Source organism: Podarcis vaucheri (assembly GCF_965113315.1).
Source record: "Podarcis vaucheri genome assembly, chromosome: 1".
Lineage (NCBI taxonomy): Eukaryota > Metazoa > Chordata > Lepidosauria > Squamata > Lacertidae > Podarcis > Podarcis vaucheri.
Genome location: NC_138759.1, coordinates 83,103,658 through 83,118,141, shown reverse-complemented (window position 1 = coordinate 83,118,141; position 14,484 = coordinate 83,103,658). Strand labels below are relative to the sequence as shown.

At 44.0% G+C, this 14,484-nt stretch overlaps 1 protein-coding gene and 1 long non-coding RNA gene across 5 annotated transcripts in view; one reads left to right on the top strand and one right to left on the bottom strand.

The window, feature by feature from the left end:
• The window catches only part of SYT7 (synaptotagmin 7), a 232,915-nt gene that overhangs the window by 10,236 nt on the left and 208,195 nt on the right, over positions 1–14,484 (bottom strand). For all 4 annotated transcript variants that reach the window (XM_082220936.1, XM_082220939.1, XM_082220937.1 and 1 more), the window contains 4 exons: positions 10,472–10,742; positions 8,702–8,871; positions 8,347–8,461; positions 5,035–5,234 (listed from right to left, as the gene is read on the bottom strand). In XM_082220936.1, coding sequence (XP_082077062.1) covers positions 5,035–5,234; positions 8,347–8,461; positions 8,702–8,871; positions 10,472–10,742 — 756 coding nt within the window. The remainder of the gene's footprint in view (positions 1–5,034; positions 5,235–8,346; positions 8,462–8,701; positions 8,872–10,471; positions 10,743–14,484) is intronic.
• On the top strand, positions 10,750–12,672 carry LOC309532052. Its single transcript, XR_014219557.1, has 2 exons — positions 10,750–10,879; positions 11,753–12,672. It is a non-coding gene; the product is annotated as an uncharacterized lncRNA (long non-coding RNA).

Here is a 14,484-nt window from a genome sequence, read left to right as displayed (position 1 = left end):
AAACACACACTTTTTTGCTCCTAGAAAGTAAGGGAAAATGCTTGTGCCTGTTACGGAGCGAATGCACGGATCGGAGCCATGGCTGCCGTCAGTCAAGCAAAGCGGGAGCCGTTTACACGCTCTATGAGGCTCTCGCTTTGCTTGCTTTAAAGCGACCTGGAGCCGGGGAGGAGGGAGGGAGAGCCATGGCAGCAAAGCGGACACGGAGGAGGGACAGACTAGCAAAGGTCTGCGCGCTCTCTAAACAGAGCAATGAGGCTGCAGAGGGACAGCAGGAAAGATAAAATTTAAGCAACCAGCAGCAAAATAAAACCAACCTCTAGCTCTGAGCCATGCAGTGAAAACCAGGAAGTTAAAAAAAAAAAAAGGCTTGGGATGAGGGAGAGGGGAAAACTTCGCAAATCCCCTGTGTCTCAGCTGATCCTCAGCTGATCCGATGGGACTGAGCAGCTTGTTTTCAGGCAGGATAGATTTGAGCATTGTCTGGGTCCTAGTGCCCCTATCTCTTTTTTGTGCTCCATTTTATTGCTGCTGGTGGCTGTTTATCACTCAGGCTGCAAGGAGGAGCGCTTTTACACAGCTAATGGCGAATCCCCTGCAATCCAAGTCCTCCTCACTTGCTCAAATCTATTCTGCCTCAAAACAAGGAGCGGAAGGAAAAGGCTGCAAACTGTTAAATGGAAAAAAAAACCAGGCACAGGGCAAATACCTTAAGTATACCTTTAAAGCAACAGTGCTCTTTCCCTCCCTCCTCCCCGCTCAGCTCCCCGAAAAGCTCCTTCTCCACACCCCCCACACTGCTCCTTGTCCCTTGAGTGCTTTTCCTTCCCTCCCCACTTAAAACGTGGTTACAAAGCACGGATCCACATGGATCCTCAGGATTTTTGCACTGGGTCACCCCAAATTCACCATCAGATCACAAAGTCTGTGGCCATAGCATGAACCACAAAAATCATACATCCACTGTTTTATTTAGAATATTTTGTTCTTGTTTTCCTCCTCTAAAAACTACGTGCGTGTTATGGTTGGGAGCGTGTTATAGAGCGAAAAATACGGTAGTTTTTCCTTAAAACACATGGGAGCAAACTGTGGCCCACATTGGTCCCCTGGAGACCTTCAGTGCAGCTGGAGCCCAAGCCACTCCCCACATGCAAATTGGCATGCATATTCTGCATGTAAATTGCATTTCTCCCCCTCTACTGCCTGCCAAACAATATGCTTCAGCTGTTTGGCAGGATGGGGAAGCATGATTGTGGGGAAGGTGGAGTACATGGTCATTCCCATGTGCTGTCCTCTCCATATAAATTGCACCATGTGAATTCCACCTCATGATCACCCTGAAACTCCTTATCTGGATAATATTGACATACAAGGCAGATCACCTGTGTTGTGATTTATGTTGGCTGTAAACGAGTCAGAGAACCTGCACAGGAATTATGCAACAAATGATGCATATTCATACTCTGGAATTTAACTGATGCTGTACTCTGAGGGGGTAGACAAGAGGCCCTGGCTTCTTTATGCAGAATCAGGGAGCAGCTAATTCAGAACTGTCAGGAGTTCAGCTTTATTTATTTTCTGAAAGTACATTTATAGGTCTCATTATCATCATACAATCTATTATTTATAAATTGCATGAAAGACCTAGAAATGGTACAAGTTAAAAAGAAATAAGGAACCTTCCCCTGAAAAGCAGTTGATGCCAGAGAAAGAGCCTGCTGATGCTGCTGCTGCTTCCAAGGCCTAAAGGACAATATTTCCTCTTTACATATCCCTCCCCTGTGATCTCCAATCACTATTTTATCCCAGCACCCTACACTACTCTCCTTTCCGGTAAAAATCCTGCGACCCTTGCAACATTTGCCACAGGAATACATCTTACAAAGTAGATACATGACAATGTATTCAATTTGCATAATTTATCATAATCACAGCATCTTGCCTGGATCCATCAATCTATTCTGGATACAGGAGGTCAAATGCATACAGCGAACAACTCTGCCTAGGAAAGCGGAGGGGGGAGGCAGCACCAAAAGGGGGAAAAAGAAAGAGAGAGAGCAGCTTTGTCTTAATGATAATTTGGGCAGTTTATTTTGAAAAGACTGAAGGCAGGATTTTTTAATTGAAAAAAGGGCCCAACAGGTTTCAAAATAAATTCTTTATCAGGAAGTGCTTTGTGGTTTCCCCCTTCTTTTTCATGAGACTTTCTCTCATAGACTCTTCTGTGTAGGTGTGCCTTGCAAAAAGAACCAGTCCAGAAGAGTTTTCTCATTCATTTCAAAGAAAGAAGTTGATCTGTATGTTTATTCATTTATCTAGGGGGACCAGCTCTTTCCACTGAAATGAAAATGGGACAGCTTGTGAGACAAGGCAGATCGCTTCTGAGCACTCACAAAGGTCAGGATCAAGGCATTTGAGTTTTCTGACTACTGATTTGGGGTTTTGAGTTCAGACCTTTAGATGCAGCCGAGATTGTGCTGATGATGTATCCACCTATATACTTAGGTGTTTCTTTCTTAGTACTTCATAAGGAACTTGCTATTCCAAGGTAAGGTAGCTGAAACCCTTGACAGAAGAAAACCAGTGGTAATGAAAGCGTAACACTGCCAAAATCATATTGGCAGAAACACATTGATTGATCAGCCGCTGTGTTTCACATTCCAGTTTCAAAAGTCAAAGTGAATGTTAGACAAACATCTGTCAGGCACAGTATAAATACAGTTGGGCTTGCTTTGGGGTAAATTGCATGCCACACACAAAGGCATATAATCGAGTCCCCAATTTTATTTTATTTTTCAAAATGAAAAGCCCCCTCAGGAGGCTGCAGTTTAGAGCAAAGAAGTGGTGATGGAGTAGGAGGAGAGTACTTAGCTTTTTCTCTGCTGGCCAGATATATACAGTGGTACCTCGGGTTACATACGCTTCAGGTTACAGACTCCGCTAACCCAGAAATAGGACCTTGGGTTAAGAACTTTGCTTCAGGATGAGAACAGAAATCGTGCTCCTGCGGTGCAGCAGCAGCGGGAGGACCCATTAGCGAAAGTGGTGCTTCAGGTTAAGAACAGTTTCAGGTTAAGAACGGACCTCCGGAACGAATTAAGTACTTAACCCAAGGTACCACTGTGGTGTTATAGGTTTGAGGGGGGGATAGGCTCTCCTAAAATATCAGAATTCTGTAAAAGGTTAGAATTTAAGCAAACCCCTAAATTTCAGAACCTAGTGGGGACTGGAGTTTAAACCAATTTTACCATGTCTAATAATTTTATCTGGTAAAAGAACCATCAAGAGATAATAACGCGAATGGCCGAGTCATTAACCCATTTAAGAAGGTCATTAACGGAGACTCTCTGGGCCAGAGAGAAAATGGGGAAAGCCCTTCCCTAAGGTGAAAGATAGCAGAGACTAAAGGTCAGAGTTTAAGGAGGGAGGGCCAGAATTGCAGAGGATGATGAGATAAGCAAACAGGGAAAAAGTGCCAGTTTTGCAAGCCGGAGACGATGGGGGCAGAGTACGAGGCAGGCAGTCTCTTTTATACTGCAGAGAGGGTCAGACACGGTATTTGGGATCTCTTGGAATTGGAAGCTGTAGCAATGAGAGGAACAGGACGCTCTTGGGATGTAAATGCTTTGCACTCTCTCCACGCAGACGCAAGTTGTACATATGTGTAAATAAGCCATATATCCTAAAGACACCACAGATTCCGCTGTGGTTTCCAAAAGGAAACACAGGTCCTGGTAAGTGCGCCTGGTACCCCTAGAATCTCTCACTGCTTGGAGATTGAGGGGGTGTGTAGCAATATTTTCATGTGAAGCAGACCTGCTCACTGACTATTACAAAACCACTTCTGGCCCCAGCATTCTGCGCGTGTATGAAATCATCAATTTTTTTAGAATAGTTGAAGCTTAAAGCAAGCGAGAGGCATCTCTCTCCTTGCCACAACTCTCTACCCCAACAGCTACCTTTCTGCCCATATTTCTCATTATATCTTCACCTGCAACTTTCACTCCTCTAAGTCTACCACCTTTAGCAACCTGAAAGCCTCCTGCTTTCTTAAATGACTATGGCCATTCTCCTCTGATGAACTTAATAGGCTATATCCAAAGCAGCACTACATGAGCGTTCTGTCAGCCCAAGAACCTCCTCTCTTCCTTTGCAGCACCCACCCAAATTTATTTTAGGGGTTCCCTCAACCTCAGGGAAGATGGGGGGGGGCACAGGATGTGTGCGGGGAGAGAAGAGAGGAGGAAAATTTTGTTGTGCAAGGAGAAATCCTTGCGCTAATGGAATGAGTACATTGGACACAACATGCTGCCTAGAACTCTCTCCCAGAACTATGTGGTGCCAATACCTTCTCCTTCCCTCCCTCCCTCTCCAGTACGCAAGGCCTTTGGCTTAATGCTCATCCCCAACAGAAATGAAGCCTCAGCAGGTGTTAGCTACATTTGCTCACATTCATCCTTTATTTCTCTTGACTTTCTCATCTCCTTTCTCCTCTTTAAGTACCCCACACTGTTGGCATTTAGATTGTATGCTCCTTGGAGGAAGGGACATGTCTTCTTTAACTAATGCTTTTGTCAATACTACTATGCATTATGTTGGCATGTTACTGCCGCTGCCTAATTAATAGTACTACTAACAAGACATCTGCACTCATGGGTATCACTGAAGAGGAACCGTGAGGGATGTGAAACTTAAATCCAGATGGGCAAACATGCTCCCCACCCTTGTGGTTTGTACTGATTTCTTATTTCTGTTGACTTTACTAAATGGTTTGAGAACATAGTAGATCCCAGGGGTGGGGGTAGATTTCAATATTCCCTTTTAAGTTTCATTTTTAATCTACTTATATGGACAAATCTGTGAAGAAATAAACACAGGAACAGAAACAAGCTCCAGTCACTGGTGGCCCTCCATACACAGCTGTGTGTGGAACAACCTCCCTGTCCACTGACCTGCTGCCTAAATTCAGCCAACCCCAGCTGGAAAGGCCTTGTCCTGGGCTCCGGGAGCTTCTCAACTGGGAGGACAACTCACCTTTCCAATGACATCATTCCGGCTGAGCCTGTCCTTATCCATGACAGTGATGATAATGGTCGTTTCCCTCAGCTTCTCTGTGGGGATGTCGAAGATGAAGGACTCATTAAAGACTGGGTTCAGGCACCGCTTCATCACTACCGTCTTCTTCTTCTCCACCCGTTTGTCTTTGTACATCAGCCACACCTTCACGTAGGGGTCTGGCACAGGAAACAGAGGATAACATCACTGGGACATAATTTACTGTGGAGGGGAGGTGGAGTGGTAGAGGTACCCAGAAGGAGCACCCCAGTACCCAGGCTCCAGATGTTATAAAACTGGGTAGCAATGGATCATTTGTTTCTTTTTGCCCCAAAGAAGCACCTACATCAGTTTCAAAAATACAGGGTTCAGTTTTATGTACGGTACATGGAAAGGTTCCAGCTGTTCACTTGCCTTCCTCATGGGAAATGAGCCACTTATTAAATTACATGCCCCAGTCTAAACTGCCCTGCAGTTAATGTTCTTTCCAAGCCATTTATGCCAGTTTATTCAAGTAATCCTCCCAGTTATTTCTGTCAATGGCCACTTACAATCAGCTTTCCAATTCTGATGCAGAATGGGCTATGCTGTCCTCGGTTCTATGTTTGAGGCTTCAAATACCAGCCAAGACTGGTGTTTTGCGGTCTCTTGGTAACCAGCAGAGCCATGTCAGTCTGTTACAGCCAGCAGCTTTACAGCTGGTGACAACGTTTTCTAGTTTGCTTGCTTCTACAACCAGCCCTTCAGGCTGAGAGGTTTATTCTTAACCGGAGTTCCCACCATTCCTTAACCATCACATTCCAGCGCAGCACTGCTTATGGGATGTTTAAAAAACAAGGTCAAACATTCAGGTTTTCTGCTTCCAGAGCTTTCCAGGACAGAGAGCCTGTCTCCTCACTAGTAAACTCCATTCTTCTCAATGCAGAAGAGAGAAAAATCAAGCAAGCTTTCGCTGCTCATTAGGTACAGTGTAATTAGAGACTGTAGTCTTACGTATGAGATATTTAGTCTGCAGAAGTGAGATAAAATCTAAGAGCAATAAAACAATTCAATCACATTACCTTGTGATAACATTTTATTACATTGCACAGTGTTACACACTTGTGGAGGCATACCACCCTAGAACTAAAAAAATGTAAAAGAAATCAAGAAAGTAATATGTTTATATTTCCCCCATTACAAGCTGCAAAAAGGATGAAAGCAGTTTGTCCTTCTGGTACAGACCATAATAGGGGAAATACCGATCCCATTATAGAACAAAGAAACTTCTAGTAGTTTTTAAACCTAATGGTATGTGCACTGCTATTCTGATGTACCTGCTCTTCCAAGGCCACTCCATTGTCTGTCTTTATGCCCACTGTAAGGAAAGTATTTGGCAGATTTCCAAATAAAACTTCACTTTTTGTACACTGGCCAGGACTTAACAAAGACATATGCATGCCTGAAGGGGACCTATGTGTATGGCTGAGGGGCAGGGAAGTCAGATGCAAAATTGGGCAAAGCAATGAATACAATTTTTACTTCTGTACAGTACAGTAGTTTCTGTACTTACTCGCACACCCCTATCATCCATCTATCCATCCATCCATCCATCCATCCATCCATCCAAGCAGTGGCGTAGCGTGGGTTGTCAGCACCCGGGGCAAGGCAAGTAATTTGCGCCCCCTAACCCGTGGATTTGTGCCCCCTAACCCCCAGATGTTGCGCCCGGCCCCCCCTGCACCCCCCACGCTACGCCACTGCATCCAAGCAAGAGGCATTATTAAAGATCAAGGGCACATCCCAGCCAGGCAAAAACTCTCAAGGAAAGGTACATAGGAGGACTGGTCTGAGGTGAGGTGGTGGCCTCGAGAGAGTCCCAAGGGCCAGACAAGAGAGGCCTGGAGGGCCACATTCAGGCCCCATATTACCATCCCACTGCAGCCGTTTGCACTAATATTCTACAATTTTTTTCTCACTGAGCTCTCAGAGAGCCTCCCACCCGTGCCTTGGCCAGGCCCAGAGCTGCTTAGCTTCAGCAAGGTGGCTCCATCACATGGAGCACACAAAAGATAAAGGACTTTTCTGTTTAACATATAGAAATGAAACTGAAATGTGAGTTGCCCTTTCAGCATCAGACAGAAACTCTCTCTTCAGTAGCATGCTCTGTTATTTCCATTGTAGGATCAAGGGTCACTTAAAAGTATACCTCAGTTTAAGAACCACAGCTCTATAAATCTTCTAGCATTGATCAGAAGAAATTCAATAAAGATATTAATCTGCACATTGTCTTGGTTTTTTGTCAAGTAGGCTATGCTAGCTTCTCTACTCAGAAGGTGAGGCAGGTCAGTTTGAAGGCATTTGTTCTTTCACTCTCTGTCAGCTGGGGATGATGGGCATAACACATGACAGGCTCCTTTGGGAGGAGACCCCAAGCAAGCAAGCAAGCAAGCAAGCAAGCAAACAACACCTGAAAATCAAATAGCTTCTGATTCTCGCCAGGTTTACTTGAAACCAGTAAGTGCACAGAACTCTAAGGAAATGGTCATTGGTGGTTTGCTTTAAGTCTTTTACCTAAAGTGTTGTCCCAGCTACTTTTTGGGATCCCAATACAAATACAAGCATATAAAAGTGATTTAGATAAGATACACTCAAGTTTCTTGAGACATATCCTGGGGCTCCCAAGTTCAATCAAGTATGAGACGATGTGTGCAGAACTAGGTATACACACGATGGAATATTGGATGCGGCCTAGCACTATAAAATACTGGTTGCATTGCCATTTTCGTTGACAACCTTCAAGTCTGCTTTCTGACTTACATAAGGACTCTTATAAATCCAGATGGTTCCAATTCTTACATAGCAACATTAGATCTGCTGGTATTGACTTGGAACTCTTGTATAATTCAGGTGAGCAATATATTTATTGCAATATTCAAACCAGATTAGGGGTCATTGAAATACAAAGCATTGAATCAGCTGTAAATAAAAATTGCTCCCCCAAGTTCTAGGGATTAAATACAACAGACAACAGGATCACTTATATTTCAAAATTAATAAATCCAGTCCAACGCAGGGCCTTTATGTTAGCCTGACTGAACGTTTTCCCCTCAGCTTTTGTCAAGGGAAGATACTTAAACATCCCGAGAAACAATAGACATTGAGGATGTAATTTGAATGTGCCAGACCATATGGATGTTTTATGATGGCCCATATTTGTAACGCCTAATAAAGGTTTGGCAAAGTAAGTAAGAGCTTTAAATCTAAGACTATTTGCCACTGCGTAAGAAGAGCTGCTACGGAACCCCATACCTGATGTTCCCCCGATGTCCATGGCTTTAAGATTCCGAGCTTTGATAATGTTCACAACAATGGAGTTAGCTGAAGGGTTGTAGCAAAGTGACAGGAGAAGCTCTCCTCGGCTTCCCTGCAGAGAAGAGTTAGCAGAGATAGAGGAATTATTATGTAACATCACCCCCCGCCCCCGATTCCCCACTGTAAACTTTGAACAGAAATCACCCCAACACTGTTCAGGATCTAGCCAGCTTTCCTCATTCCGCATGGAATTAGGAATAATATATGGCCAGCCCCCAATGCATGCATGCCCTGAGCCAACCTTGGATATTCTGGATCAGCCCCCTGTTTCAAAACAAAGCAAGGATCTTACACTCCCATCACTGCAGGGCTTTAGTTCTTTCCAGAATGTCTGCATCTGGGTCAAGTCCACTTTGTTGAGGGGAATGGACACCTCCCCAATGGGATCGTTACGACTGAACCGATCATAATCCAGAACCTGTAGATAGAGCACCCGCTGAACCACTTTCTCATATGGGAAACCTGCCAAAAGCAAAAGGAGTGGAAGAAAAGATGAGAGACGACATGCAGGCAACCACAGTAAAGGGAGCCTCAACGTTAAGCCTAGATGCAAGTGAAAATGGTTATTCTGCTGCATGCACAGGTTTTTTCCACATTAGCATCTATCACTGTATTCAGGTTGCCAATGGAGAAGTGGTCATGACTGGCCCAGGCCATACATGGGTGAAGGAACCCATGCTTCTGGGCAATCTTGCAGCCTTGAATAACATTTGTAGGTATTCCAGATGAGTGAGTAGTAATCCAACTTCATCAATCAAACCTAATGCTTCAGGGAACTGGCTGGCTGCTATAAGGGCCAGGAAGGAATCCCAGCCTTATCCATCACTGCACTTAGATCACTAGTGAAGGTTTTTGGCCTCTCTCTGGTAGCGTAAGGCTCTGGCCATTCCCCTGAGGTCGAGTATTAAATGTGATGGACTAAGGGCACGATCTGATTTGGCAGGAAGCAAGACAGTAGATAAAGCAGAAGAATGATATGTTATGTGGCACAAACTGGCCCCATGGAATAGATAGACCATGGTATGACTTGATGCCATACTTGACAGATCACAATTTTCTTTAGGGTATGTCTGCATCCTCTCATTCTTGTGTGATCTTAAAACAGTGCAAGGAACTGGTGCAGCCTGAAAGTCATCATTTGTCAAAATGACTGTTTGCTTAAAACTGCTTCCTGGTTTATTCATGTGAAAGAGGGCACCTTAAAGATGCATTGAGGAGAGGAAAATGTATTGCAATGCCCCTCATCCCAGGCATTTTCATACTACCTGATAAGAGTGCGCCCACAAGATGCTTTCATGTCAAAAATCACATGCAGGAAGGATTTATAACTCTTGCAGAGATGAATTTTAAGTTGCTCCCACAGTCTGGGACATGTCCTTGTCCCATTCATACATAGTCACATATATAATCTCTGCCACATTATAATTTTTGGGAAAGGACCATAGTTTCAGATGCATATCCATGAATAAAATGCAACATGGGAAGTGACGCTAATCTGGTATCACTGTAGATGGTGCCTATTCCCAGAATATGTACACGGCTTCATATTACCAGTGGCGATGCCTTCATGTGATGGCGTTTGGAGGTTACTCTTCATATAGACTACCCTGACCAAGTGGAGAATCTTCATGTCAGTACTGTGTTCTTGGAAGCCTCTGTGACATGAGTGTGACGACTCTTTGCATAATGAGTGGCTTTCAAATGTAACAGTCTCTATGTGCAGCTGCAGACGTGCTGAAGTATTTCTAGCCTATTATGTGAAGTGTGATAACTGACCCCAGCTGTTTGCAGGAGAAGACTGGCACTGGATTAAATGGGTTAGTGCTCTGTTATCCTCTTTTCCTGTTTGGCTACAAGTACTGTATTCTGCACAACTGCATTTTTGCTCTATGCCACCACTAACATTGCTTGCCCTTGAAATCAGACATTGAAGGAAAACATGACCACATGTAACAGGAACAGAACTGAGGCATGCGGAAGATTTGTTAAGTAACTTGCCTGAAGCCAGAGCAAATTCTTGGCCTCCATAACCAGCACCCTAAACCTGGACCATTTTACATACCTTCAAAGAGAAAGGTCTCATTCCAATGTGGGTTTAAATTCTTCCTTTTCACCTTTGTCTCCAGCTTATTTTTTTTATCTGGTAGGAGGTAAATTTTGACGAAAGGGTCACTTGTGCCACTGAAATCCTTGGCTGGTAGCTCTTGAGCTTTCAATATTTTGACAGTTAGGGTGGATTCCTGGAAATTGTAGCCAACACTAAACTGGATCCGGCCCAGGTTTTCTCGGCTGGCACTGTCATGTCCCTCATCATCCTCAGACCCAGGAGAGAGCTGTAGCGCAAAAGGAAAGAGAGAGAGAGGCAGCCCTGAGAGTCTGGGACAGAAGGAGGCTCGCTGTCTGCATCTGGACATTTTTAAGCACGAGAAACCCACAGGGATTTTCCAAGCCAGGTCCAGATTAAATCTAGGTAATTGGTGATAATTTTTCATGGTTTATGTATTACCTGTAAAGGATTTATGTTCAATTACTGCTAGAGAACGTTTTCCTTTACAATCCACTTCATCTTAGCCAGTGACTCTGATGGGGAAAAAGAATCTCTGCGCCTCTTTCCCTTCAGAGAGCTCGAGGCCTTTTCTGCTGTCCTCAGGTGAGAAACGGCACTTGAAAAATCATTTATCCAATGTAAGTGAGCATTTGAAGGGAAAGGGCTTTGGGAAATTACCACAGGGAGAGATGGGGGGGGGGGAGAGAGAGATATTGTTAGCGCAAGGTCTATTTAATCACAGGCCTAACTAGAAGTGTGCCTGAGGGAGAGGAAATATGACTTCTACTGAAAACAGCAGTATATTCTGCTCCTCATTAGTGGAGGGTGCAACCCCCCATCTTGGAAATACTTCACCCCACTGCCATCAGCCACGGCTCCAGCCTCCTTGCTATGCATCTCACCTTCCAGCTTCTACATTGTCCAGGCCTTCACGTAAGCCTCCCCCCCACCCCGCTGCTGAGTCAGGAACTTGCCTGTCTCACCTTCTCTATTTATGAAGGAGGATATAGCGCTTCCCCGTTCTCAAAGGTCCATATATTGGCAGTGTGGCTGGGAAATGCCACATCTCCATGTTTATGTGCTATGGCCTGTCATAAAAAAAACGAGCAGCTTGCAGCACCGCTGCTACAATTTCAGCTGCTGCTTGCACAGGCTGCTCCTTCCTTCATTTCTCAAGAGGCACGTGAGCTTCAGTCCTCCAGCAGCTCTTTCCCACTCAGTCCACGCTCTTGGCATTCTGTTTTATTGCTAACATTAATTAAGCTTTTCTCAATTTAATAACTTAATTGCATTTAGGCCCTCAGGTCAGTGGTTACATGGAGGCTTTATTCCCACTTTGGCCTTGCATTGGAATCTGTAACTTTCTCCCGTTCAAAATGGAAAGCTTTCTTGCAGCTCAGCATGCAAAGAGGTGGAAGGGGTTTGACAACTGCCCGATAAAGAAATGATCCAGATACAGCAAATGAAGGCACAAGACGTCAACATTCCGAATAACCTTACAAATAGTCAATTTAAACGAACGGAAAGTCAGAAATATGATGGTGAACAAACACAGCTCTGACCTGCCTTCCTGCATATAGTCCAAATAAACAAATGTGCTGAGGTCTTCAGAAAATATGTAGGCACAATGAGTGGATCCCTTAAAATATATGCAACTTGCCTGAAAGAGCCAGGAACTGTTGCCCTCCTCTGTTTTTCCAGACTTCATTGCTGCCAATTCTTTAGCAACAAAATGCATATGCACCAACATATGGATGTTGGATATTCGCCAGCATATCCAGTGTGGAAAGACAAATAGCTATTAAGGCATTTTCAGAGAGGAAATACTATAATACAGGAGCAATCGCAGAAAATGCCTGTTTGGGGATCACTGTCCTGTGATATTTTTCAGTATGTGGTACCATAAGTAGAATTTCCCGAGACGATCTACAGTAAGTGATCTTACAGGTCCATACAAGGGCAGGTGGTCCTAAGCTTGGTCAGAGCTTTATATGTTAACAACAAAACCTTGAATGTGGCCTGGTAGGTGATTGCCAGCCAGTGCAGTTCTCTCAGCGGAGGTGTAATATGTGTGCACCTCCACTCAGCAACCTGGCTGCAGCATTTTGCACCGATAGCAACTTCCAGATCAATCCCAAGGGAAGCAAGTATTGAGGTTTGCAACTATTTTACAGATGAGAAAATGATTTGCAGAATAAAACCAAATAGCAAGGTCACTTGCGGCAGGATTACATTATTTATTACTCAATAGACGACCTCTATGTGGTTAATTTGAATTCTGTACCAAGCTGAGTCCTCGATTCTGGATGCCGCAGCTCATAGACACCTAGCTCTTATTAACAACATAGTTTCAGCCTGTATTATTAACTCACTACGACTCAATATGAGAGTTCCAGAAGTATTCATTAGTTTACACCTCTCCCCCCCCCGCCTTTGATGTGAACTGTTTTGGGGGACAATTTTGTCTGAAAAACAGGATAAAATAAATATAGGTAATTCCTCCCTTCAGTCTGGCTTCACAAGAGACCTGGAATCCAAAGGTCTGCAATAAGATGTTGGAAGAGGAGAGGATTTGATTCTCAAATACTTTATGTTTGCTCAGTTTAACTAAGGGCATGTTGAAAGTTACAACATCTTCAGAAGATTGGAATCCACAGTACACAGGGAAACTAAATGTCTGTGTTGACTCCCACAACAAGGTCAATGATTTCCAATTTTAAATCTCACCCCCTTTTGGCAGCTTGCCCTGAATCTTTTCACGTCTCTGAAAGACTTTAAGAAATCTTCAGCTACTATTGTTTTCAAAGGCTCCTGAATGAATGTGTACTATCCAAAGGCAAGCAAAAGCACGCCCCTGAAGACAGTGTAGAGACTTCTATTGGTGCGGAAGTTGAGAGCATATGACACTGATTCTGCACCAACCACCAGTGCATTTCCAGGCCCAGTTCAAAGTTCCCTACATAAAAAGGCTCTTCAAGCTTCAGCAATGGCGGGAAATACTCAAAAGGGATAGACTGCTGCCTAATCAATTCAATGTTTGGAGACGATGGAGTAGGAGTAGATAGGGCAAATACACACCATCTCCCCTGGTGTTGCTGGCTGAGACTGTTGGCAAATGCAGAGGGTTGTCCTGAGAAGCCCCTTGCGGTAGGAAATAAGGAATCATTATCATCTGCGGCATACTATTTTGTTTTAGTGTTTCAAGGAGGAACAGCTTCCCTCCATTTCAATGGGAGGAAGGAAAATGAAAGATAGCAAAAGCTAAAAATCCACCTAACAGTTACCTCTTTCAAACCACATTTCACCAGCTTCCACATGAGAATATCATGGGGGACTTTGTCAAAAGCCTTACTGAAATCAAGATACACTATGTCCACAGCATTTCCCTGATCCACCAAGTTTGTAATTCCATCAAAAAAAGAAATCAGATTGGTCTGGCATGACTTATTTTTGAGAAACCCATGCTGGGTCTTGGTAATCACAGCATCCTTTTCCTAAATGCTCACAGACTGACTGTTGAATTAGATGTTCCAGGAATGCTTTCCCATCTACAGTGCCATTATAGGTTTGAAAGAACTTCACACTGTCTATCAACAGCAACGCTGCTGTAAATCAATAGTAGCACTCCAGAGGAGTTAAGTCAGCTTCTTGAGAAAAACTGCAAGCTCCGTAGGTTCAAAAAATGGCGGAGCCTGTGAACAAACATTACATCAATATTGACTGAAGAAACCATTGATATGAAGCATACAGTAGCAAAAGTGGCCAGGAGCTCAGGTCCAAAAATCTCACATTATATCTCACAGATGTAATGTGATGGTTTTTTTTCAATTAAAGTGATGCAACACCACCACATATTTCTCCACTTCACATTCCACTTCATTAGCTGCCACTTATGGGGAAGGGGGTGGGAAGTACAGACCTGTAATGTCACATGCATTCTCCCCAATATACATGACAGGGGTGCCTATCACCCTTCTTCCTGCAACGTGTACTTTGGGCTGAAGAGAGGGAAGGAAGCTGAGGAGATG